The following is a 27489-nucleotide window of genomic DNA, read 5'->3' as shown; positions in this document are numbered from 1 at the left end:
ACTAGAAACTTCTCTCGTATTAACCCGTGAGTCAGAAGTATTTTTCCAGACTGAGCAAATCCTAGTCATCCAAGTGGATGACTATGTTTCTGAATTTTAATAAGCGCAGTCAGACTTATTTGTATTTGTAACACATACAAGTGAGTCCTCACACTGGCTAGACCGGAAGTAGTTCTGAATCACTGAGCCGACTGTATACGAGTGAGGACTTGAGACGTGATCACTCAACAGGCAGTAGCATAGAATTCCGGAGTCAAACACGTCTGAGTGAGTCCTTGTGATGTCATTACTAAACAGGCAGTGGCACAGGAGTAAGACTGAGTCCCAGAGCTGAACTTGAACTTGAACAAGTATCTCCTAACTCCAGTGTCTAGGAAGTGGCTCAGAATCACTGAGTTGAGTACATTTGCGTGAGTCCTGACTCAATCAGTCTGACTAGAAGTGGCTCTGACTCACAGAATTCAATTTTATATCAACAAATTCAAGGCTGCATTGTTGCACTGCTTCTTCCGACTCGCCAGAGGCGAGTTAAAACTCTAGTCTCCTCGGTGAAGAGGATTCCCGTGAGGGATCAGATGACTCAAACTGGATGACAGTGGAGGGTTGAGTCACACTTGAGAACCACTTTTATAGAAACAGGAAGTGAAAACGATTCAGACGAGACTATTCTTTCTCACAAGCCAACCACAGTGTGTTTTATTGGGTGTTTCAGTAATACAAGTGCACAACAAACCACTCCGCGACAGCAGAGGTGGCGGGTAGCCAGTAAATATACAAGTCCTGCCTCTTTCACAGGCAGACTCTCGCGGTCCGCCTCAAAAGCTTTGAAAAAATACATACAGTACAAAGAAAATCAGAGGAAGTTAAAAAGCATGGAGGATCCGTTGACGCAGAAAACCTTCCCGTCTCATGCAGGTCACATGACGAAAATACAAAACCAAGGAGATGAGAGCCGAGTGTTCCACGAAAAAAAATGAAGTACGTACTGTGTAGCCGGAGGACGAGCGTTTCATTATATTCTGTCGTTTCCAATACGATGATTTCCAACATTCACATATTGGAAAATAAAAATCCCAATCTACTCTTTGTATAAAAAAGAAGCTTTCAAGTCAACAAGGAACAAAGGGACTTTTTTTGTCTGTTTTTGTTTTGTAACACAGAAAAGGTAGATAAAACGAGGAGGGAGGGAGACGGGGGGGAGGGGGAGAATACCGATGCACTTAGTGAGTGTGCTTTGACAGACTAAGGGTGAGAGAGGTAGAGAGGTACGGTGAGGAGGGAGCAGGGGAGGGAGGAGGGAGGAGGGGAGGGAGTCATGGAGGTTGCGGCGGCGGCGAGGAGTCTATGTGGCGTATCTCTTCGTCCATTGTTTGGCTATTCTGTCATGCTCTGTTCTGTTGGTCAGGTACTGTGTGGCGATGCTGCCCACCAGGGGGTCCGCTGGGGAGGAGCAGAGGGACACACCATTATGACCAGGTCGACATTTCATCCACTTGAGCAGTGATTCTTAACCACAGGGCTGTGGCCCAGGGTGGGGCCGTGAGCGCCTCCTACAGGGCTGTAAGAAGTGTATCGTTTTACACCTCTGGGTGGGCCGCGAGACGCTCCGTTCTCAGACATGAGCCACGTATGGTGGCAGCAGTGAGTCACTGAATTGACGTGACAGCTGCAAATCTGTGATAGTTACCAACTATGGACAAGTTCTTGAAAAGAAAACATGATCAAGAAAGTGATGGCGCCGCCCCCAACAGTAAACACTGTTCATAAAAGCACCTGTTGAAGCAGTTTTGATATCATTTTATGATATTTAGACATGGTTTTATGATATTTATTTTATTCAGAATTGTATTCAGCTTTTCCAATTTCCTCAACAGTTTGTGTTAAGTGTATTTTTTTTTTTCAGTAAATTTGATGACTATGACTTGCACCTGGTTCTGCTGCTGGTTGGACTTTTTGGTGACAAATATCTTTGCAATGATCACATGGTTTCAAGTCATTTCACAAGGTTTACGTGTAAGTAGATTAAATATGGTTGTTGATCACAAATAATATCAAGACCAATGAATCAGTTCCATTACATGAATGGGCCCTGGGTCCATTTGTTCGGGGAAAGGTGGGCCCCGAGATCAAAAAGGGGAAGAAGCCCTGCACAAGAGGGCTCCAAGAGCTGGGGCTAGCAATGTGGAAATGTAGAGAGTGGAGAGGAGTCTGACACACACTGAGAGACCGGTCAGTAGACTCATGTCTAATGTTTGCAGGAATGAATCAGACAAGACAAAGCCATTCCAAACATACAAACATTGGAGGGCTGGTGGGACTCACCTGGGTTACAGTCTGTGAGCAGGGAGCAGATGGACAGCAGCACCTTGGAGATGGTGAGGGCGGGGCTCCAGTTGTCCTTCAGGATGTCCAGACAGATCACACCCTGACTGTTGATGTTGCAGTGATAGATCCTTGTGCGGAAGGTTACCTAGCAACACAGAGAAGAAGATCCTCTGACACCTGGCTCCACTGGCTCGGTTGCTCATGGCCCGGGTTCTCAGCACACACACACAGTCATATTGTAAACGAACGAGTCAGAAATCTTAAATATTGATCGCCTCCACTGACGGGGGCCTTCACGGCGTCAGAGACTTGAAATGAATAAAGCAGGACCAAATATTTGAAGCAGTCAAGTGTCTTCAGCAGACAGGAAATGAAAAACACATGAAGCTGCGGATCAATTAGGCCTCTTCCTGTCTGGCTCTCATTAGCAGCCTCCCTGGAGTAACACACACACACACACACACAAATGTGTTCAGTAAGAGTCAGGGACCTCACATGAACCGGTTCCTGACCGGACAAAGACGTCGATCGGCTGCGGTTTCTTTTGGGTAACGGCGCAATAATCCAGGTGAGTGTGATACAGATGGTTAGTTCCTGTCTGCTAATGGAGGCCAAGACGCGGAGGCGACCTTTGCTGGGCGCTTCCGATGTCATTAGCTCCTCAAAATAACAATCATCTTCATCAGCAGTTTGGGTTTGACATTGTTGCGCGCTCCATCTTGTGAGCTTGTCACGACGCATCACTTCAGCATGTGACCAACAGAGGGCAGCGCGGCGTAAAACTGCAGCAGCGACAGTTTTGTTGTCAGTTGGCTCCTGCTCCAGCAGCGCAGCGTGAATTCATTGCGTCTCTCGACGCAGCAAACAGCCCGGCCGCGATGACACCCCCTCCAGGCTAAAAATACCACCGCTCCCCACCCCAGACTCCAAATAAGCAAACAACATTCCGCGAGCTTGTTAAACAAAGTTGGATTTGAGCTTGACACCAGACACCGGCCATCGTCAACATCTGCACCCTCTGACCTCGACCCCCACCAGCAGGAAACCTCCTAATGAGCCCCGGAATTCCCAAAAATCCAGGACCTTATAAATAGCTGGACCCTCCTCAGACACTCTCCCAGCAACAGGAAGAACCATGTTGTGAGCAGGCTCCTCATGTATGGAGGATCATTCACGCCACTATCAGGTGACACAGATCTCTTGCATTAACCCATGAATCGGCTTTGCAAGTGACTTCACCTGATAACCTTTATATCCTTGCCGTGACATAAATGTCCACCAGAGGATCGTCTAGTGCAGAAACTGGACCACGGCTTCCAGGACAGGAAATACAGCGGCGTAGCTAGTACTTGGAGCTAGGACTGAAGTTGCTCTTAAAGTTGATGTGGTGTTGGTGTTTAACTTTCTCTACAAAGGGACAAATACTTGTATTCACATTCCAGGCGCTTAAAAACTGACATCACTTCCTGTCTGGATCCATCATGTTTTCCGATCAATTGAGAAGTTAAACCCGGTCAGGAGTCGGAGCGACTCCACATGAAATCACAGGAAGATTCAACCATTTCAGCATATTTGAGTCACGACACCAGTGAAGTCAATTTCTAGGACTTCCCAGCAAGATCAGATTTTGTGATTGAAAGTGTTTCCTTTTTACGACACTTTTTACGGTCAGATTTCTGAAACTGCTCGCTGCCATGTCAACAGCCTGACTTGTTTTCTGATGCCGAACCTTTCATCAGCTGTTTTGTGTCAACTTGCCTGACTTTTAGTATCTGTTCCTGACTTGAGCCGTGCTTGATGTTCTCTCACGTACAACTTTTCCATGGCACTTTGGCAATTTTTTGTGTTCGTATTTCATCTAAAGGTATTTACCACTATTTTGCGTTTGGTCGACTTCCTGCACACTCATTTATGATGTCAACTTTTAAATGAGAAGAAGAGAAAAAAAACACTTTCTTTCCCGCAACTCTTTCTTCCTTCAATGTCAAATTTTTCAAGATTTTTTTTTTTTCCTTTGCGTTAATAAGACTTCTAATCACAAATCCTGAACGGTATCTATCAATCACAGGTCTGTGTTTGTGCAGTAGTAGAAGACTTGTCCGGCTACAGACATGATAATGACAACCACGAAAATAGACATCACATAAAACTCAAAATATTTTCAAACTACTCAGAGCAGCAGCAGTGAAGCCGCGGAACAGCAATCTCCTGCTCAGGCGGAAAGTCCTGAAGCTCCGATCCACCGGAGCAAATATTTGACTCCAGGGTGTGGAGCAAACGCTGGGAGCGGCGGAAACATGAGTGATGGCAACAATAACAATAACAGCGCCACGTTTAAGTACCATTAAACAACTTAGCAGCAATAAAAGTGATTGTCAAGGTCCGGAGCTGTTCTGGTGGATCATAAAGAAAATAAGACGTTGTTAAGACTCAGAGGCTCCAAGTGCCGGAGTTACAGTTTGGAATGATGGATGAAAAGATATGACTATCTCCCCAGTTGGAGCACAGCTCAGGATCAAACTTGGATTCAGTGTCACCAGCATTATGAACCTGCTCCCAGTGATCCGGCTCCTTGGTGACTCAGGTCTGTCCTGAGCATTCAGCCACTAAGATCTCACTCAGCATTCAAGCATTGCAGTTCGAGTTTAAAATAATGTTGTCCACCAGGGGGAGCACTGCCAGAAGTAATCTGGACTCTCCCTGAATCGAGCAGACTCAACTAACCATTGGAACGTTCCTCAAACTCAGGGTGTGAACAGGTGACCCAGAAAGGTGGTCACACATCGCTCCCCGCAGCAGAGAGCAGACACTCCTGCTCCTCAAATGTCCCAACACTGAAGACGCTGCTGACCTTTGGGGGTTTGAAGGGGTAGTCTGGGGTGAAGGCAATGTCCAGGAAGAAGACCCCGCCCTCGTACACGGAGCCCGGCGGTCCCAGGATGGTGGATCTCCACTCGTAGATGTTGTCTCCTTTGGGGCCGGCGCTGGAGAGAACAAAAGGAAAAGTGTTGGCATGTTAATGAGCCGTCTGCGCAGGAGAGCAGCAGCCTGGTGCCGCACACGTCTGAGGAGAGAGAGACCCTCGCTCGTGACTCACATGCTAATGATGTGGATTTAGAGACTGGAGCATCTTTAACTGAAGATTATCTGACGTGACCAGATCAGATCAGCTCATAAGTGCACAGACAATTGGCTTCCTAATAAAAGGGATCAGTTGCTGCATTACAGTCTGACAGTGTTGTCTGACCATTGACACCCCGAGACCCCAGAGTGGCACTGTTTAATTCATAATTTAAACCCATTATTATTGTATCATATTAAGGAAAGAAAATATTGAAAAAAAATAATTTTAAACAATTTTAAAAAACAGCAGAGAGGAAGAACTTCATTCACAAAAATGTTAAATGGTATAATTATCTTATACAATAAAGAAATAAAATTGTATTAAGTTGAACATGAAATGACTGATATATTTTGATAAAAATTAATGAGATCAGTGTCTGGTAAACTATGATTAAAAACAGTAAAAAAAAACAAACAAAGAGATGAAAGAAATTGTTCAATTATAAAACAGAGAATTAAAAAATAAGCCTCAAAAGTGTTTTGGCTTTATTGCCGTTTTGAACTGTGGCCATCTTGTTTTGTGGCAAGGTGATGTGGAGTAAATACCATATCATCATTTCTGCACTCAATAAATAAGGTTTCCACAAAGGTAAGGAACAGAAAGTGTATCAAGAAAAAAAGAAAACATTTGAATTGTTTATTTTATGGGACTGAAGTCTAGTACTGTGATTCCACGCAGTGAACATGCGGGTGTTGGTACGTTTGGCGGTTGGTTGTTATTATGGAGTAAACTGAAGGTTCAGAATAGTTTACACCTAGCTAGATAGCATCAGTGCGCTCATGGCTACACTTATAAAATACAGATATGCAGCATCCAGCTTTACGGGTTCCACTGCAGATACACAAAAGCAGGTTCTCATCAGGTAGGTTTAGCAGCAGAGATGCTAAAATGAACGGAATGGAGAATATGTAGTTGACATTAATTCAGTTTACTCCCTGAAACAGGTCACAGCTGACCGGGCAACACCACATACACACAACCGATCGATCAACCTCTGTGTGGGCAGAATCCGGAGTGCTGGGAGAAAACTTCAACCTAGAATGAAACCCAAAACGTTCTTCACGTGACACTGCTTCAAAAATAAAAATGTCTGCATCTGTTTTTTTCAGGGTGCAATTAATGTGATTTCCATACGGAGGCACCCCTCCCCCCATAGACCTGGCGCCAGCAACGCTCCAGTCCAGGAGACTGGGACAAAGTCCACATCGTGACAAAATGCCAGGACAATGGGCCGCGCTGCAGCGTGGGTGTAATTACCAGGGACAGGGAGCGATGGACTGCTGAGGTGTGCCGCGCAACATCCGCCGTCCTCAGAGCAGCATCTGGCTGCCGGAGCGCCGTGACAATAGATCACAGTCCCTAAATAGAAAGGAGACGTCTTCCATCCTCAGCTGGGGTCAACACAGGCACACTCACTGCTAATCTACTTTGCCACCTCTTCACGCCGCCTGCTCTTAAGCCTTCTTTAATTAGCCAATTATGACTAGGCCGCCTCCGGGGGCCTCGCTGTCCAGCGCTTAGATTCCACACCAAAGGGGGAAGATCGAGGGCCGATAAGTGGGCGCTTGCAGGACGGCAGCTACAAAGCCAGATTCCTGAACATTGCTCTTCAACGCCCCTCACCACCAACACAGTCAGCGGTGATTTCGCTTAAATGGAGAGCAGCGCTTCAACACACCATCACCTTCAAGTGACGCAACCTTCCTGCAGACGAGGGCAGCGTTTGATAGCGAGCAGCTCCTTGAGGAAGCTTGTCACAACAACATCAGCTGAGTTTATTTTGGACGCAGGCTGAGGAATTCACCGGCCCATCGCGAGCTGACAGGAGCTGGGAATGAGCTTGGACAAGAGAGGAAGCTCTTCAAGTATCTCACTGAAGTGTCAGGCCTCAACTGAACAAGCTCCACAGTGCAGACTGCTTCCTCAGTCGAGATGGAGGAAGTGACACTGCGACTTTTCTGTTTCGTCTTCGGAAGATCTGATGATTTGTCGACCGTGAGAGGGTCAGAACATCAAATACACTTTCCTGAAACTGAATATTAAAATGACCCCAAAGTAGTATACGACTGCACTTTCATTTTGAGTCTCGCCAACACTAGAATACATGAATACAGCTTCCTGATCTCAATGCTTACGGTCGGAATTTGGTGTCAGTATCTTGATGTTCTATTTTCTAAAGTTGTAGCTTTGAGACACAAGTAACTTATGCATTCAGTGTTGGTGCACAAGTCAGCCGGCCTTTCTGAGGCATCTCAAGTGAAATAAATGTTCATCCTCCTACAGCTGGAAAACTGCTGGTTAGCATGCCAAGTTGCTAACTTTTGGATGGATAATTAAGTACTGGCATGTGGTGGTGAGAAGTAAAATCCTTTCCTGAAGGCGTATGCAGCGTCTGACTGGAACGCTCACACCATAGATGTCTTTGAGAAGTCGCCCCCGACACTGGTTAACCAAGTTGCTAGCTGCTGGAGGGATAAATAAATATTAATTTGGCGGAGTTGAGCGTGCTGCCTTCTAGTCCAACTCCATCCAATAGGGGGCGCATGAGAGAGGCTCCGATACAATTCATGCAAGTCAACTTCCATCTGCATCACATCGTCCATGGGTTAAATACAAATGGCCTATGTTGTTGCATGCATCTATCATAACTCCTCTTTGCGCACCGCCTTAAGTTACTGAAAGGCTTTTGAAGTTGGTGAGCTGCTCTTGAGTACAGCAGTGATAACAAGCGGTTATCCGATGGCGCTGGAGAGGGATGGACCTCTGGAAGCCGTTAACAAATTCAATTTCATGCATCATCGATCAGACAAAGCGCCAAATAAAGCTATCACGGCTTCATCAACAGTCAATGAGCAGCGCTGCACAGGCTGTCCTCCTAAATTGCTTTCTGTCTGCAGCGTCATTGAAAATATGTCAGAGCGTTTTTTTTTAACCGGCAACAGTGATGCAATCTTGGATAACCAGCTGTCGGGTGATGTTGACCCGAATGATACTGCGAGCGAGTGCTATGCTTCGCCAGTCCACAGCTCTTTCATTCATATCTGACCACACAAGTAACTGACCTAGAGTCATAGGCTCTGCTGCAGTGCTGTTGAGGACTGGTTCCCGACAGGTCAGGCCACGGTCCAGACGTCAGGCCGCTCCGTCACGGGTCATGGTCACGTATTCCGAGACCACCTCCAGCCGCATGACTGACTTGTTGCAGCAGCTCTTCATCAACCCTCCTCTCCCTCTCACACTCATCGCTGCCTTCTACCGGCTTCGCCGCTCAAGGTTACGCCTTGGAGCGCAGAGATGAAAGATATGATCGTAATATTCTGTTTTTGCAGAAGGAGCCGCTCACTTCTAGAGCTGATAATAATGATCAGGGATGAAAAGATGGAAAAGAGCAGGCGTCGCAGAGGTCCTCACTCCACTGCTGGTGATCTGACAAGCAGACAAGGGCTGCGGATAAAGGCTAAGTCAATAGCTGAATGAGAATGCCACCACTGGCTGTTGCTTGGCGACCTTAGCCAGGCCCCCCCCTGTCAGCTCAGGCGATCATGCAGCGCTTTGTTGCCTCTTGTTGAAAGCATTCAGGGACTGACAGACAGTCGTCAGGTTAGCGGAGGGACGCGATGCGGCTGCGGCGGGAGAACTTCTCACTTGATTCTTCCTCTTTTCATTTTTACTCCGGATCATTCTGAGAGCGTTAATTGACGCGGGAGTTAAGCGGCTGACGTTTGCTTGACCAAGTTAATGAGAGCTGAGAAAATTATACTCTTTAGTGGGCTCCCGATGGTTAGAGGCGACAGGGTGGAAACACCCCTGGTCAGGTACGTTTTCAATTCCAACTCCCTTCATCCACCACGGTCCTTCATCTTGTGAACTTATTGTGTAGTCATAAGTTTCCTCCAGTGTGTCAGAACAGACCTCAGCACTCATTTCCCTTTTCCAAGGACAACAGTCCCGACTCGACTTTTCAATCGACTTACTTTTCCCAACCATTTCTGTGGTAGACTTCTCTTCTGAAATTGCATTCCCCCATCGTTTGAATTTTTTACATACAACTTCTTGTGTTTAAACTTAAATTTACTCTAACAGTGACTTTTATCATTTATTTTTTTCAACTCTGCAATTCAAATAAAAATCATATATACTCATACAAAATGTTATTTAAAAAAATGAATTTAAATTTTTGAGGTTTGAGTTGTATTTAAAAAAAAATCCAATTGTTGATCAAAAAAAGAAAAAATCAATACACAAATTCAACATTAAAAAATACTGTCAACTTGATAAAAAAAAAACAACATAGCCATCATCATATTGTACTGGTCACTACCCTGTTATAGTTTTCAAAAACACAATCTTAATGTCCATCCATTAATTTCAGTCACTTGTTAGAAAGGTTCTTTGCTGTTGCAGATTTTCCCATGTCAACTTTTGATCGTCTGATTCACTAAAGAGAAAGATTCATGAGTAAACAGATCAAGCCCAGGAGAGTGACATCACTGCGCTCCAAGTGCCTCTGATAGCTTCTCCAAAGGACATGAGTATCATTTCGATAAATATTGAGAATCACCATGAATCACTTCAGCAAGCAAAAAGACAAACATTGCGCATGTGTTGTTATCCTAAGTGTCTCATTAGCTTGGGGTTTATTACACAGTAATTCACTTTACTAGTCTCCAAACACATCAGCATGGAAGGAAAACACTGTTGAGCAAACACTACGAGTCACTTCTCACGACGGCGCTCCCTTCATGTCTCAGCTGCGCTCGGATACATGACTGCGAGCTTTGTCGAAGCCTCTGTGGAAAGAAAAACTACATCTGCACCGTGCCGTCGGCCAAATGCCTTGATTCACTGAGTATTTAGGTCATTTGTTTCAAGGGTCTGGGATACATTAGAGCGCCGGCGTCTGCAAGCCTCCTCCATCACGACGCATGAAGCAGCTCTGACAGCAGCAGAACATGGAGCTCATTCACAAACACCAGCAGCTCCCCTTATTAAATGATCCAATCCTGCCCTTGTCCTCACCGTGACTCTCTGATATGTGTTTACGGTAGCGCAGAGGGCAACGGTAATTGTGTCGCGTTCCGACCTTGTTGAGCGATTCACCTCCAGAAAGCCACGCGAACGACGGGATGTCTGAGTGGGAGGACTCAAGCACAGGCTTCTTTGCCAGACATGAAGAGGACACTTAGTTTTTACTTTCTGAAAACCGCCGCCATCATTTCCATATATATTGACTGACCTTTCCCTTCCTGTGATACAGTGCGGGAGAGATTTAATCATCTGCATTTCACAGACAGGGAAATCTGCAGATTGGTGTAAATGCCAAAAGATAACCTTTATCTTGTGACATGAGAGCCGGGCTAATCTGTGCCGAGCGATCCGGCAGTCATTGTCACCCGGAGTCACGCCGGCGAGGGTTAAGTTGATGAAAGAGATGTAGCGACCAGATCAAACCTTTGCCACTCATTTATGCAGCCGATGAGCTCTGATGTCGGCAGTGTCAGCCATAATAATGAAGCCATGCCAATACCTGCGCCGCTCAAAGCCAATACATTAGCAGAAAAGGACTTCACTGTTCACAAGCACGAGTTATGGTTTATGTCAGTGAGCCAAACTGTATGTCCAATGACTTCCGGTTCCTATGACGGTAGAGGAAGAGCAATCGACGCTGACAGTAGCAAGGAGCCATTTCTGACTGATATATAAAACTCTGTAGACAGCGATGGTGCTGAGTGATGAACTTCAGAGGTCCAGAATCGGAGTGAAGGTTCAACGCTGTCGCCGTCATGGCGCAGTCATCACTGTTTGGAAATTAACTTGCAAGTTTCTGAATAAAATTAAACATCCCAGAGATTGTGGTTTCTTTGAATCACAGATGTAGAGTAGCTAAGGAGTCACGCTTTTGACCACCGGCGTGAGCCCGACTTGTTTAGCAACCATGCTAACTGTTGCTAACATGCAGGTAATGTCTCCTTAAACCAACAAATCAGGTCTTCTGGTGAGAACAGCCGATCAAAATGACCTGAGTGAAGGAAGTTGAAGACAAATCTGCAGATCATGGTCGTGGCGAGTTCCAAAACCCAGCTGATATCAAGTTTGTCGTATGATCACCGCAGACATTGGCTCAGTCCGAGCAACACACAAACCGCATCAGGTTACACACCACTTCTCCATTGTACAGAAGGTTATTACACATCATTAGACCCTCATTAGTCTCTGAGTTTGTTTACTTCTTCTGCGTATCAGAGGCTTGCGCATCACAAAGTCTGGTCATACTCCAGCAAAACGGTTACATGCTAGCTTACTCCAGCGCTTAATTCTGTAGTCCGACAAAATTTCTCCAGTATTCGGACTAAGCAGTTAACATGGATTTTAAAAATCTGAATCAAATGCAAAAATGTGGTTTCCTGAGCCGTCATGTGACCGCAGTCAATGTCACCACATTCTAAAATTCTGATATAGTAAAGAGCGGCCCAACAGGCCACTATAAAGGACCAACTTCCCGATTAGCCAGCACTGCCACAAGACCTTTTTGGGAGATCTGCTGTGTGCAAATAAAAACATGTCCATTATTCGGCGCCATTCCGGTTCATTCCCCACGAGTGCCCTTCTTCCTAATGGCTCTGTCATTCAGTTAAGATTCTCCATCAGTACGACTGCTGTGGTTATCAGAAGAAGAGCTCTAATGAAGCAATCTTCTCCCCTCCCCAACCGTGAAAGAGGCCCACCACCAATTACCCCACAGCTCCGCAGCTGAGGTGACACCTCCTTCCTCTGTTCTCGGCTCCTTATTGTCTCAAATGACACGGTTTGTTTTTCAAATCAGGCCTTTTACTGTTCATCCGCACGCTGAACGTGGCAATTACTGACCGGACGGCTTTTTTTTGGGAGAAGAACACGACGGGACCACGTGTTGGCTCCACAGGCTGGTGACCTCAGAGATGAAATTGAGCGACACAAAGCTGCGATCATTTCTTCCTTCCTGCTGTCTTGCGCGCGGCGCTTGAAAGGTCTCGGGAATTTGGCGCAGTACGCGCTTTTCTTTTGTGAATCCGAGCAGCTCCGCCGCTGCTGCATGCAGCCGACGTCTGCTGCAGAGCAAATGTTCGCCTCTGGCTGAGGATGAATAATGCAGTGAATATATCATTACCATCACACTGGATAAAGGAAACAGCTCAACATCATGAGTCATAAAGATATAGCTCTGCCAACAAATAACCATTCAACACAAGCATTACTGCCAAGACACAACAGTTGGTTTATCAATGAAGACTCAGCTCAGTCACCGACTACGTGTTTGAAAACCTGGTAAAGAAAACACTAGCAGCGAAGTGAATGAGAACATTGCAGCTTTAAATTGATCTTTCACACATCATTATACACGTTAAACATTGACAGAGAACGCAAACAAACTTCATTCATCAATTATCCTCCAACAAGCTGGGTCGCAGGGTCAGCACCATAGCATAAAGATTCAGACCCCCATTGCTCTCTTTCACTGAGAGCCTTGTGTTTTTGACTCAACTTTTCTTCACCACAACAGACCAATACAGAGTCTGAAGGTGCTGTACTGAACCATCTCTCCATCGTCATAGTTCCATCACTCTTGAAGAAGACCCCAGGATACCCGACGTGATCTCACTCCCAAGGGCGGCATCCTCAGACCTACATGTTCTTTGAAGCCCCTCCAGACATCCTTTAAGAAGTTCAAAAGGGTTGCCAGAGTTGGTGCTACCGGAAACTATATGATGGAGGGATGAGTGGAGGAAGGAACCATGGTAAAGCGCCCAATATAAATACACAACATTCTTCGATCGTCACCACACCAGACCCTCTCCACACTGCGAGACAGTGCAGCCTCAATAAGCCTCAACGTATTAACTGAATTGAGTCAATACGGAACGACAAATATAGGTTTTTTTTTTATAGTTTTCTTGGAGTAAGTATGCTATAAGGGTGAAGGCACACACTAAGTGGTATTTTCCGACTTTCTGGTTTGAAGTGAAAAGTGAAACAGCCGCAGACCGTTATGTCAGAGCGTGTCTGCGGAGCTATATTTACAGCCGCCTCAGAACCGCCGCACTTCCACCACAGAAAGCACTCAGAGCCGCCGCTTGGCCTTGTGGCCGCGAAAGGATAGACTTGTTACCAAAAAGGTCAATGATCATTCCTGCCGCAGAGCCTGATAGCCCATTTGTCTTCTCCCCTGACACCATATTAGTCCTGAGGTTTGCAGGTAGAGAAGCATAACGTGATTTTTAAGCTGCGAGTTAAATTGGCACAGACTGAAAAGGCCATTCCTCAGGGACGCGGCTATTATTCACTTTGCCGTTTTAATAGAATGTGAGGAGTGTTAAACCCTCATTCGCAAATACGTCATTAGGCTTTTAAAATCCTTCTGGCAGGCAATGTGATTTGTGACCTCAGGAGGGATATTTATTCAATTTTGAGAAGCCCGTCCACGGAGTAAGAGGAATTTAAGATGATTGTTTACTTGTGAGCTGTCTACATTTGCTCTGCTGCCAAAAGATCCTTCTGTTTGCTTTTGAGAAGCTCTGTCAATGACTTATGTGGGTAAAGCCACAAAGAAAATGTCTGCACGTTATGCTTCACATCCCCCATGAAGCCATTAATAACAGCATGGACAAATGTTTGCTGGGAAAACCACCACACCGCAGAGAACGTTGGAGCCAATGACAGGCATGAATCAGGACGAGACGCGTCCGCTGTCAGTCCAGAGCAGCAGCGAGGAACATTGGAATCTGGCTCGTGTCGGCGGAACAGCACTTGTTTTATAGACGGTAATTTGTTTAGTTTTCACTACAAACGCTGCGTGGAGAAAGGAATGATGTCTGTAATGTATGTGTAACCAGCACATGAGCGGTAGCTTTGAGAACATTAAGCAGTGCAGACACAATGGTAACCAGTCCCGAGCCTTGGTGGCGAATTATGACTTCTGTGTCTATAGGATGAAGCTGTTCCTGTTTCTACTTATTAGTGGCAGGGTCATTGTATTTACTCTCTTAAGGAAGTATTGTCAGGAAAAACACATAGTACTATAGGTACCACAGCTTGGTCCACATGGTGTAAAGCAGGAGGTACTGCATCGTGACACAAGGTGGTCAAGGCACATGTGACCCATGTATCACAGGTCTCATTCTACCTTGACTAGTGTGGTAGTGGTTGAGTGATTCATGTCCAGAAAAAAACTCACGCAAACAAACATCTTGACCAACACATTGAAGTATATATCAGAAAATAACCGATGCATCAAAGTACTTATAATAAAATGACCATGTAAGGGTTCCCTAGGATTTTTTTCCTCAGTGCTGAAGGTATTCGTTGTATCACAACTCGGGTCCAAAGTCCATATCATGTCTTGACTCATGTTTTGAGGTATGAATTATATCATGACCTATACATTGAGACCCATGCATTATGGTATGTATTCCACGACCCATTCATCTGTTAAGGCACCATACTGACGCACCAATGTTGTCCTACGAGCTCCAAGGTATCTGCACCCATGCATCTTGGGACTCATTGTATCTCAGACTGCCATAAACTCATGTATCCAAACAGAGAATAAAGGCATACCAAATTCAAACCGCTGGCCTTAACCACCACCAATCTTTAATCAGTTCAACATGGCAAATGTGTTAAAAGATTATGTCAAACAGGGATGAGCCCAATAGGAAAATGATTTTGAGAAATATTTCCTTTGTTGAACATTCCCAGGCAACTCCATTTGTTCACCGTCAGCCATGTGTGAAGAGGCAAACGGTGGGGGAAGTGAATGTGTTAGCAGGAAATTATTATTTCCGTCATGTTTCCGAGGCGCGAGAGGAAAATGGCAGCCAGTAATCAGGCGAACAGCAGAACACATTGCTCCGGTCATTTTCCACAGCAGCGTGTGAATCGCACGCTGCTGCTGTCGGACGGCAATCTTTGTTTAATGTGTTGACCAGAGAAATTGTATCGTCAACAAGATAGGGGCAGCTGTTGGGAAACACTCTGCTGGTCATGAATTAGGAAACCTTCATTCTGCTTTTGTGTTTGTTGTGCCTCATATTGGCACAGAGCATGACCCATTCATGAAAGTTAACGTTACATCGTGACGCCTGCATTCAGCCATCCTCAAGTTTTTACATCCTTAATTCAAACAAGACGTCATGAGCGGTCACTTCTCTACCATGGTTAAGCCCCCTTCATGAATCTATACGGCAGCCACCGGAGTATGTGTTAATGTGAATCAGAAAAATGGAAAATCTGTCATCAGTACAATCTTACAAAGATCCGATGCCATCTTCACCCCGTAAGCACCCTCAATAATAATCATCATTTGTCATCCCTGCTTGGTGAATGCAGAGGACGTAATCCATCACGACAGTTATCGCTGGCGTTTCTATTAAAGGTCAAGATCACGGCAGCATCTGAAACTGATGCTGTGACTATGATTCATCAATATTTATAAGGTAATAATGAACACAGACTACAATTAAAGCTGATTTATCAGGTCAAACGGATCTGTTGTCTCATCTATCTGGATCCCAGCCTGACTTGATCACATGCTAGTTGAGATGACACACTGCGGTTCATGGGTTGATCGACTTTAATTCCCAAAAGACATCTTTGAACGCCCCTGGTTTCCTCCGGGCTGCGTCCCTCCGCCTCCTCATGAATATTGATAGCCCCCTCCTGCTGTGCTTAATGGTAACACTGTGAAAAATGATGCTGGGTGTGTCACTCACACATAATCCCCCTGAGCCAAAGGCACAACTCTAATATGCTGCCATCGCGCGCACACATGATCCCATCAGCAGGAGCGGAATTAGAGGTCAGAGCCAATGACGAGGATGGTCCTGTTACTCTGCGGTACTTGGTAATGACAGAGATGCATATTAATGTCAAGGCTGTCGGCCAGCGGGTGATTGAGCGGGCACTTGTGAAAACATCCGTCCCTGCAGCATCTATGATCTCATCACGGACAGACGGAGACGCTTTCATCGGCCAAACAGGTGGATAAATTGACCGTGAAAGGAATTTGTTCTAGAAAACTAATCTGATTGGAGCTCACTGAGGGCGCCGGAGCTGCATTGGATTTCTGCAAACGCCTTCACATTTGATTTTAATAACATCGGAATCAGGAGTTTCAGCTTTCAGCTTTATAGATATGGACGAACAAGATTGGCAAACTCAGAATCAGTAGCTTTGATAAACCCATGCATAAAGAAAGGTAACATTAGTGCGATGATGCCATCGGCAAAGCTGTTTTACTTCTAGCTAACCTCCAGCTTCCTTACAGGAGATGGACATGACCAGACTGCTAATGAACGCGATCTTCTTTTGAAGGGCCGGAACCCAAACCAACACAAGGTCTCGACTCAACACGGCCCGTTAATTTGGTCTCAGGTGCGAAATGGACACACAATTATCAGCAGCTGGATTTTTGGGAAGGTACAGATAAGCCCTGACTGATATGAAAGGGCATCTTCACCTCTAAACACTCGTTGCAATGAAGGAACAGTAATGGACAAATTGTGTGTGGGTGGCTGAAAGACGCTCTATTTTCCAAGCCTGTTGACCCGAGACACTTTCATCTCATCAGAACAACAGTTCGTTAAATGACCCCGGCCATGAGTATCAGCAGCTGTGTTGAAGAAAATGCACTTGTGTTAGTTTAAGACATCAGCTGTAAGAAAAGTTGGTCCAGTCAGTGAGAATATAAAGCCGCCAACGGCTCCTCCCAGAGAAGCTTCTATTTCAACGATGTCTAAGTGTCAATGTTTGGAGTTGTGCTCCGCTCGCTGAGCTCTGAGCACACCGATAACAAGCCCGGCTTATGCAATTCCAGTGATGCAGAGGCAACGGAGATGAGCGAGGAAGTAGGAGCTGGGAGAGAGGAATATTTGAAGGAGCGTTGGAGGATCATCAGGGAGAAGCTGAAGGAGGAATATAAGTGATTTCCCTTATTATCCTTGAGACGTGGCAACCTGCCCAGCCAACAACAATCCCCACCAGACCACGAAAGCAGTTTAGTAAATGCCAACAACAACATACGATATTGTTTCTTAATTCGACTTCTGTCCTTTGGGTCTTTTTTGCGTGAACACTGACAGTTGGAAATTATTTGTAAGCTAGCTAGCATCCCTACGACCATCAGGCTTGTTCGCTCTCTTATACAAACACTGAAGTTTTAATTCAAGGCATAAATGCTAAATAACAATTTAACTCCTGGAGAAAGCGTGACAGTTGCAACACTTTCGCGTGTTGATGTGTCAAGGTCGCAAGTGAGTCGTCGTGATATCAGGGGAAAGTCTCAGAATTTAAATGCAACTTCCTGTGCACACACTGCATGTGATATTCAAATGATGAAACAATATGAAAACGTCTGTAAGATGATGATGGGAACAAGGCTAATACCAAATGGGTCCGTTCAGGGACACTCTCACTGGCACGGGAAAACTAGAGATGTTAAGTGGTTACAGATGTCATTTGAGCAAATCCCTGAAGTGACTCGAATTAACAAGTCGCCCAGATCCTCTGAGTGAGTACAACTATAAATGTTAAAGATAAGTCATCCAAAAGCACAAGCCTGGTCAGCGTTCCCAAACCCTGTCTACAGGCACCATGTACTTGAGTCACACCAACATGTTTTCCATTATGTTTAGCAAGCCATGCGTGAGAACTGCACTCGTTAGCAAGCCACACAAATCAAAATAAATAAAGATGGCGGACACGACAGGCACTTTGTTCTACGGAGAGAAAAAACCCACAGTGGACCTGGTAGCTGGCCTCTGAATCCATCTCAAAACAACATCAGTTAGCAGTGTTGGGCTAAACAGTCAAACACATATAGAGTTCACGTGTGTGGCTTGTCCAAATGTCGGATTGCATAAAATGTATTCGTTATTTTTTCTCTGGTATTCAGGGAAGGCTGTCCTGAGTCGAGATGCAATCCATGCCAGTCAGTTTCTTAGATTAAAATGTCTTGTTTTTCATCACCCATTCAGCCAAAATATACCTAGATATGAATGGAATCCGGCCCTACTCCAACTTTAATGAATCTGCAATTAGGAATGGCCTTCCCTTTTAAGTGGCCTGGCTCGACTGAGTCACCAGAATGAATCAATAGACGCCATACGCCGGTGACAAGATGCTCTCATATAACTGGGATTCAAACACTTCAGAGTGAAAATAGATTCCACATCTCCTTCCTCGTCCTCAGCAGGAAGACGGAAGCCTCGCTCTCCATTCTGCACGCCGAACACAGCGTGACGTCCTCAGCAGCTCTGCGGGTGCCGCCCACAAGATTGTAGGTGATAAGAAGGAGACTGCAGATTCTCACTACACGATGAGGATGCAGCGATCTCTGACCAGGACTGAGCGCAGAGGGAGTCTGAGCGAGCCGCTCGGCCCAGAGACGGACAAGGTGGCATCAATCAAGGAGGCCCCGGTGAATCCCGGCTGAGTGAATCTCTTTAACACGACTCCGTCTGCCTCCTGCGCCGGTGTGTGACTCCGTCGGTCGCAGGGGATGAAATGCATACGCCCCTGGCTAACCTGGCAGCCGCAAAACAACACGAGCTGCTTAGCTTGTGTGAAAATGTCACTGCAACCGTTGACATGTCTTTTTTGATCAGGCTGATCCTCTGCTTATCGTTCACAGGGGACTTATCTGCTCGGCTGGATGGTATGAAAACAAATTATTAGATTTGGTATCATTTTATGGGGAGAAAGGGAACACGCACAGGACAGGCTTATCTCGCGGAAGCTTAATTGTTTCCCAGGCAACTCGTCTCTGCTCAGACTGTGAAATTTAAGTGATTATTTTACTTTCAGATTACTTGGTGGTGTCTGCTGGCGGAGCCGTTTGTGTGAGCCAACCTAGTTTTGGAGGAGCAAAGGGGGGGCTGACGAGGATCCTCCTGGAAATCTCCCTTCGCTCAAAGGGAAGAACAAAAAAGCGGGCTGAGTGCGGTAGCCATGTTTACTGCTGATGACAGCAGGAGAAGCAGCGGGGGTGATTCATGCACGGAATAAACGAGGCTGTCGAGGGTGTGGCGATTACTGAAATGCCGGCTAAGCCGCACAAATCTGAATCTATATTGCTCCGAGTGATAATGAGTCCATGTTCACGAAAGGTTGCTGCCGAATTAGTGGCTTTCTTTTCTGCCACACCATCATCATGTGACTTGCTGTACGCCTCACCTTCTGCTCACCTACACATGGGGCCCAAACATTGAGCCCCGGGACGCACAAAACTGATATGTAACGTAACATGACCAGGAAACTCATTTTATTTATGGAGGCTAAATCCGAGTCTGTCCAGCGTCACCAAACCCTCTGTAACGTGTCACAAAAGACACCTAGCCGAAGCCCAAATATCCACCGGTTTACTCTCATTTCTGTACAATAACATTACTACTTTAGCTTATCTTACTCCTAGCATCTTCAGATCGAACAGCATCAACATAAACATTTTTCGACCAACCATCCAACAGGCCACACAAAATGACTTGGCAAGCCAGATTTGGCCCCAAGGCCTCGAGTTTGAGTTTGATGCTTGCTATACAGCTACAGAAGTAGCTAGCTGCTGTCACTTATTGAAGTCAAAATCAAGAATTGAAATCCACGGATGCTGAGGACCTTCATGAAGAACCACTACTCACTAGGTGTCGGGGACTCGTGAATCATAACAAAAACCCATGAACTAGCGGCTAGTCACAAGGGGGCACGTATGAACTCAGTATGTGAGTCTTGACCATCCAAGACCCATCCAACACCTTATTTTGTGAATCGCTAATACGCGTTTGATACCAGAACCCTAGTCACGTTTCTCATGACACTTGACACACTCACGACCACATGTTGATGCATGACCCTCCTGATGGGTACTTCAATCTTCCCCACTGAGTTTATGATCCACTCTCCAATGACAATCATGACTCCATCACACTACTTGCTCAATAACCTGAGTCATGATGGATATGTGACTCACGATACATGAACCTGATTCACACTCAAACACGTGACTCATGATCAGCAGTGCGTAAACGGCTGCAGACTTGATCACACATCAGGCGAGGATCCTCCGAGATTCTACAGGACTCATTACGCTGCCAAGGAATCAAAAGTGAGCGGACATTTGTGTTATTTCAGAAAAGCCACTTCTGCAGTCACATCCCAGAGGAAAGTCTTTTGTCATGTCAAGCGCAAGTCCGCCGCTCGCCAGCAACCATATCTCATCCTCAAAGAGAGACGCAGCAGCACAATAACCATTGTCTGGGTAAATCCCCCGCCAGAGCCAGGAGGCGGGGGGTGTTCCATGATGGTTACAGGTTCTTAAGTCACACTGTAAACCTGCCAGCTGCAATCCAAACAGAGGCTGCGGCAGTGTGTGCGACACAAGGATCCACCTGAGATAATCATCTGCGACGTCATTATCAAACAACAGCAGCAGCAGATCAGATCACAGTTCTTCTCTTCAACAACAGAGAATTTCCCTTTTCAGGGGCGATGCTTGTCGCCTTTAACTTTCCATTCATTCGTTCAGCAGTTAATCCCAGGCGAGTGCTAACACACAATCACACCTACAGCACTGCAGTCTGAGTGGGATTAGATCCGAGGACCTTCTCCAGTTTACACACTTAATACAACACTAGTCACAAAGGCACGGAAAACAAGAGAATTATGTTGAATCAGTAATGCCATACTGAGTCATGACTGAAATGGATTCATAAACAAATGAAGAATAAAAATGTATGTGCGCCAAAACTGATGAAATGCAGATAAAACTAAAAAGGAAAAAAAAACAAATTATATATAAAATATGAAATAATTATTCTGGAAACAATGTACTATCATTTGCAATGAAATAGCAGTTAAAATAATATATAAAAATAAAATAATACATAAACGCGTTAATGTTTTGCCCTTCCTTAGAAAAAGACAAAACTATTATTTGCAAAAAAAAATGTGAATTCAGTACAAGGTAAGACCTCGGAGGGAAAGTAAAGATTTTCTGGGGCACAAATTGAGTCAAATCTCCCAGCTGGTCTTACCTGCAGTTGGGAGGAGGATCTAGTGTGATCTCTGCGAGTTCTTTCTGAATCCTGAAAGAGAAAGTCGAAAATCCTTGTTAAGAGCGGGAAGCTCCAGGGAATAAAAAAAGCTGTTGCTCTGAGTTTCAGGAGAGTCTGGAGATCTCACTTCAGCAGAAGCCTGAAGTGACCCGCCACGGTTTGCACCTCTCACCTGCAGAAACCTTGATTCCCCTTTGTACAAATACATGAACCTCATCAGAAAACGCTGCCAAACTAAGGACTTCAGGCTCTTTTACACCATGAACTGAGCCTTAACTTAACTTAAGTTCACTGAGTTGACATCAGTTCCACCTCTGCAGCAAACTTAAACACTAACTTCTCATTCACCATGGAACTCAAGCTGAGAGACGGTCCAGGGACTGAGTGCAACAGGAGAAATTGAAAGTGACCCTTGTCACAGTCATCGGGTCTAAATTCCCATGACAGAAATGTACTTTTTCAATTCACTCATTATTTATTAAAAAAATATATGTGAGACAGTATTTCTTAATTGTCATTTCCCCTTCTATAGTTCATTTTAAAAATGGATTTTCACCTCATTTTAATACTCTTAAATTCAATTGGCTATATATATATTTTTAATTGTAGTTGGATTTATTATTTTGAATATTTACTTTCCCAAATATTTGATGATAAAGATTACTTTTTTCTTCTACAATATTGTTTTTGCCAGCATTTTCCAGGAGACCATTATTACACATGAATAACATTTTCTTTACAGTTTCATTAACATTTCATTCATATTTTATCCTTTTCTCCAAACACCACCTCTATTTAAAGAGTTTTTAGTCTTTGACAGAGTTCACCAGTATGTTGAACTGATAAAGGGGCTTTTCAGTATCACCCACGGGTTCTTGTGGTGGACACACACATTCAGACCAAATGGTCAGCTAAAAGACACAATGGACAAGTGCTATTCCGTCACCTCCACTGAAGCGGTCTCAGGGGAAGAAGTGCAGCCAGGAGCGCCGACTTTTATCACGTGAAGTCCAAGAGAAGCTTTCACGCAGCTCCCCATTTAAGGAAGAAAGACAGGTGCTGCTACACATGGTGCCCTGACAACAACATCAGAATCAGAGAGTGACAATTGCCACTGACTTGTTTGAGAAGTGGTGCAGCGTGGTGTCTATTCTGCGTGGGGTTAAACACAGTGAAAACTGTGGCTGCTGATATTTTATAAGGAAGGACAAGTATAGCCTTATAAAAAGACATGCTTCAACTGAAAAGCTAGTTCATTCACTCCTGCGTGCAGCGTTACACACAAGGATACAGAAACACCAAGTTTTCACAGTTGTCTTTTGTGAGGTTGAATATTTTACTTCTTTTAAAATACCTTTTCTATGACCTACAGCTCCTCAGAAAAGATGCACTGGATGCACTTCAAGCGATCCTTCAGGTGTCAGCGAGAAACTTAGCATTGCTTCTGTGCTCTTTTCTGAAACTACCATGAATAACTACACAGCTGTTGTCGCACGACTTTTAACCTCTGCCATTTTGAATTTCAGAAGTAAACAAACCTGCTCTTTTACAAAAACAACCAGACAGAAAAGCATCTGCATTAAAACATTTTTACCAACGCATAGTAGCACCCTCCATAGGTCAGCATTTGTGTATTTATAGTGGAGAGACACACAGAAATGAAAATGTCATGGAATAATAATATCAGTCCGGAGCGCTGATCTGAATTCGAGATATGAAGCAGATGTTGCATACAGGAGCAGCAGGATCTCCTCTGCTGCTGGTGTGAAAGCAGCTGAATTACTTCCTTTCAGGGCGGTGAAGGGGTGTGGTGGGGGGTGTCATACTAAATAGCAAGAATGTTTGAAATGACAATACCAACAGGACAGTCTTTTATAAAACCCCGCTCCCCTGGGTGCGAGCAGGGAGGCCGTTACAAACAGCAGCGAGGCGCTTGGGTCACGCTCACCTCTTGGCACTGGTCGAGAGTTTAGCAGCGGTTTTACTGGAGATCTTGGTCTCCTTCTTTTTGGGCTGTGCCTGCTCACGCTCCTGCTCGGGCGGCACAGATTCCCTTTGTTCAATGTCCGAGCTTCCCCCGCTGGTGCTGGGGCTGTCGTCCGGTCTCTGCACTTCGCTGGACATCGTGGGCCCTGAGAGGAGAGGACCAAAAACAGACAGGAGTCATGAAGGCGTCCAGTAAAATCACTGTCCAGACTCACAATGACGTGATTCAATCATGGATGGTCGCATAAGCAGCGACTTAGACTCTTTATGTTAATGTATTCTAACATTATATATATATATATTGTTTCCCTCTTACACTTTTAGTAATAATTTAACAGTCATGTCACATATATTGACTGATATTTTGAAACCCATTAAGAAAGAATAAATAAGTTAAGTGAATTACTTTATTTTCCAACTGATTTCACAATTATTTTTACAATATTTTTTTCCAGATATTTAAATATTGTTTTCAAGCAATTTAAGATAAAATCAAATTATTTTTGTTTTATTTAATATTTGACTCTATTCTAAGCATCAAGTGCCTCCATTAAGTTTCATATCCAGCTCTTCTGGTGGAATATTGAAGCGTTCCCATGACAACCTAATGACTCCATTGTGTCCTGGGTCTGCCCCAGAGACTCCACCACATTGGTGCTCAAGCTGACGAAGCTTCTTCACCCTTGACTCCCGGAGATTCAATCCGTCTATATCTAGTTTTTCCTGCTGCTACAACAGCTCTTGACCAGAAGGTGAAGCAGTTCCACAACGGACCACACAGGTTCGCTCGCATTTGGAAGCTAGTCAGGGACACCACATGTCAGAACAGGACCAGACGTTGAGCGCTGCACCAAGTCATCACTAAAGAAGTCATCACTTGAAGGACCAATACGACACACAAGCAACAAGGAGCTTATTCAGTCATGAGGGACGTGAAGTAGAGATTCAAGAATGATCAAGATGAGGGTTGGAGAATCTCAAAAGAAACACTTTTCTTGGTGTTGTCATGTTTGGCTTGACTAGATGCAGTCTAAATCATGACTAGTGGCTCACTGTAACAAACCAGTAATCGGTAAGACAGTCATGACTAGTCGATATGGTTTTGATAAAGCACATAGTTTTGCATTAGTATGGCAATTTACAAATATTTTCTCCATTTTCTATTGACAATTGACAACACTATCAACACACAGCTGTGTAAGAAGATCACTAGACGTTTGGTGACTAGTCGACCACTAAAATAGTTACCAGTTATCCCTATCTTGTAGCAGTTGTTCCGGCTTCAACTCGACTACATATCCAGATACGTCTTTAGCTTGGATGCCACATTTAGATGAAGTGAAGAGGCAGGAGAGAGGATGTCTGGGGAAGGTCTGTGGTCCACAAACCAGTCCTCCCTGGCATAATCTGAAATCCAGGTTTGGGAGACACTCCACTCTGGCGCAGTAACATCTCTGTTGCATCGCTCCCTTCCGCCCTGGCAACCACTGATGTGATGACTCTTACCAACCGCTTTATTGTCTGGTTCTAAGAGAATTATTTATGATTCCTCTCCGGAGAACAAACTGATTCACCCCTGAAACCTCGGCTGAAACACTGCCAGCATGAATTACATTTGTAAGCTACAACATTTGAGGTCAAACAGTGCTTTAAGTGAGATGTCAGCGAGGGGAAATCGGTGTCATTTAGAGCCAATTTATGGCCAAACAGAGATCGATCTTGGACGGAGCGGTAAAAACCTGCTGTGATTCATATTCCAGACATTTCAGATGAAATGGATACACAAAAGCTGGAGAATTCATGAATCAACGCGGTGCAGAGGGGGGACAGCTCGCCTTCCCCGGGGGCGTCTGCTGCTCATGATGGGCACTCCGATGCACCGGTTCCATAGCGCCGTGTCCGGGTGCAATGGTGTCCGAAAATGCCATCAGAGTCAAGTTTATACAGCCGTGTGCAATAAGACGCGAGTTAATCGCTCTGCCAAACCGCTTAGGTCAACAAGAGAGGGGGTAAAAACACACACAATAGGGGTCGACTGCAACCGAGCGGCCGTAAACAAAACAGCCAGCTAGCTAACGCTGCCAGGCCGGGAGGAGGAGGCTGGAGCACCGCTGGAGGGGGGGATTTAAAGCCCGAATGTGGGGTTAGGCCTCGGAAAGTTTGCTAAACGAAACGACGCAGTGAGGGAGGCGTTACTGGCGAACGGCGGCGGAGGGCCGGGGGAGCGACGGGGGGCGCCGACGTCCGTCTCCTCGGCGCTGGAGGAGCAGTGACCCTGCCTCGGCACAAAGGGAGGCTCGCGCCACACCTCCTCCCCCTTTCTTTCCTCCTCCCTCATCTCGGTAGCAAAACGCCACTTTTCACGGGACATTCGCGCACTTTCCCGCCGGACTACGCGGCTCCACCAGTCCCCCGAGTCGGTGCTCACCTGTCGGCTGGCCGTGGATGCTGCAATTCGGCGTCGTAATCCAAAGAGGCTCCCGAGAAAAAAAGTATATCCTCACACGGCCGCCTGCTCGCTCCCGTGTCCGTGCTATTTAACTGGAGGAACCGAAGCAGCCCCGGACCGCCTCCGCGCGCGCTCCCGCTCCGCTGGCGCGCTGCTCGTGCACGAGGTCTGCATCCAGGCTGCGCAAAGAGGACGTGTCTGGCGCTAAATGAGTCAATTAGCACGTTCAGTTCAAGCGGAGAATAGCGGCAAACTGCAGCTCACGCTTGCGTGTGGAGATGATGGCGCACATGGACTGCACAAGTCTTGCACCCCCCCGCTCCCGCATGTCCCCCCTCCCTGACTGCATTGCACGCCAGTATGGGCCAGCACGGGCTCGGTTCCACCCTTGGCGCTCGCGCACTCTGACTCACCCCCAGGACACAAGTGTGTGCTGGAGCCTCTTTGGCTCACGGCTTGAGCCGATACCTGAAGAGTCAGCAGACTTTGCAGCCATGAATCACCCCCAGATTCACGGGGTCATGTCGCAGCTACTGTCACTGAAACGCGTGTTTAAATTGTAGTGACATCTTCCGGTGACTTTAAGAACTGCACACATGGCGTATGTGGAGGGGGTGTAGTTGGGGTGAACGACAGAAAAACGTCATCCTAAATGTGGCCCCCATTAATTAAAAAGGTCAATTTTCCCATTTAAAAACTTCACAGTTGCAAGAGATTATTCCATCAGAACCAGGTCTCCACAGTGTTAGGAAGTCACACTAACGATCGTGATCTGTTTACGCTGTAGCCATTAGTGTAGCGGTGAGTCACTCTTAGTGTTAGAACAGCTTGGTGGAAAAAACAATGTGAGACTGAACTCATATGAGGTGACACACTTAATAGCAATACAGAAAATATCAGCTCACACTACGGAGCCAACTCCAAATTCAGGCGCTAAGGAATCTCTGTAATTACAGAAAACAAAGTCAATACACGAGTTCAATTCTTTGTTCTCTTCACTCAAACATGCTGCTGCAGCACTTTCATGGAATATTTAGTGGAGGCACAGTTTCTCTCTCGGCCTCCATCCCGCCAACTGCTTCTGTAATCCGGTTGCTGAGATCCGTGAGAGCGCCACTGCGAGTGCAATATTTCCAGGACCAGTCTATGAGCAGGTCATGTGAGGAGCTCCAGATGTCCGTCTCACCCTTCCTCCCATGAGTCCATAAAGTCATACAGATATATGGCCAAAAGGCACAAAAGAAGAGTCTGAAATATAAATGTAACTTTTGTTGAAAAAATAATAAAAAATGTTATGTTGTATACGGAGAGTAGAATGTGAATTCTACACTAAAGTATTTTTTCAGCGTCTTTTATTCATCTTTAGGGACAAGGAATACTAAATTAATTTTCACTTAAAAATGTCAGACAAAAATGTGAGAAAAGAAAATACAGACCCTCATATTTAGAATTCAGATGATGATTATGAATTTCAGCCTCTAACCTCTTGAGCACTGCATCAACACAGGCATGTGGCACCTGTG

At 45.4% G+C, this 27489-nt stretch overlaps 1 protein-coding gene across 1 annotated transcript; it reads right to left on the bottom strand.

The window, feature by feature from the left end:
- Positions 1 to 666: 666 nt before the first annotated feature.
- ube2e2 (ubiquitin-conjugating enzyme E2E 2) lies at positions 667 to 26239 on the bottom strand. Its single transcript, XM_053887957.1, has 6 exons — positions 25946 to 26239; positions 23480 to 23663; positions 21511 to 21561; positions 5177 to 5309; positions 2323 to 2470; positions 667 to 1440 (listed from the first exon to the last, which is right to left on the bottom strand). The coding sequence occupies exons 2-6, from the start codon at positions 23653 to 23655 to the stop codon at positions 1343 to 1345; spliced, it is 606 nt and encodes a 201-aa protein (XP_053743932.1). The 5' UTR covers positions 23656 to 23663; positions 25946 to 26239; the 3' UTR covers positions 667 to 1342.
- Positions 26240 to 27489: the final 1250 nt, after the last annotated feature.

Source organism: Synchiropus splendidus, chromosome 15 (assembly GCF_027744825.2).
Source record: "Synchiropus splendidus isolate RoL2022-P1 chromosome 15, RoL_Sspl_1.0, whole genome shotgun sequence".
Taxonomy (NCBI): domain Eukaryota; kingdom Metazoa; phylum Chordata; class Actinopteri; order Syngnathiformes; family Callionymidae; genus Synchiropus; species Synchiropus splendidus.
The sequence above is the reverse complement of the archived record's forward strand: the minus strand, read 5'-3'. Positions and strand labels throughout refer to the sequence as shown.

What these genes read in the sequence shown, in the direction of transcription:
- ube2e2 (XM_053887957.1), bottom strand. Translation starts at nt 23,655, where the DNA reads ATGTCCAGCGAAGTGCAGAGACCGGACGACAGCCCCAGCACCAGCGGG. An exon ending in CTCTCGACCAGTGCCAAGAG is followed by an intron (nt 21,562 to 23,479) that starts GTGAGCGTGACC and finishes TTTCTCTTTCAG; the next exon opens with GATTCAGAAAGAACTCGCAG. An exon ending in GCTCACAGACTGTAACCCAG is followed by an intron (nt 1,441 to 2,322) that starts GTGAGTCCCACC and finishes GCTCCTCCCCAG; the next exon opens with CGGACCCCCTGGTGGGCAGC.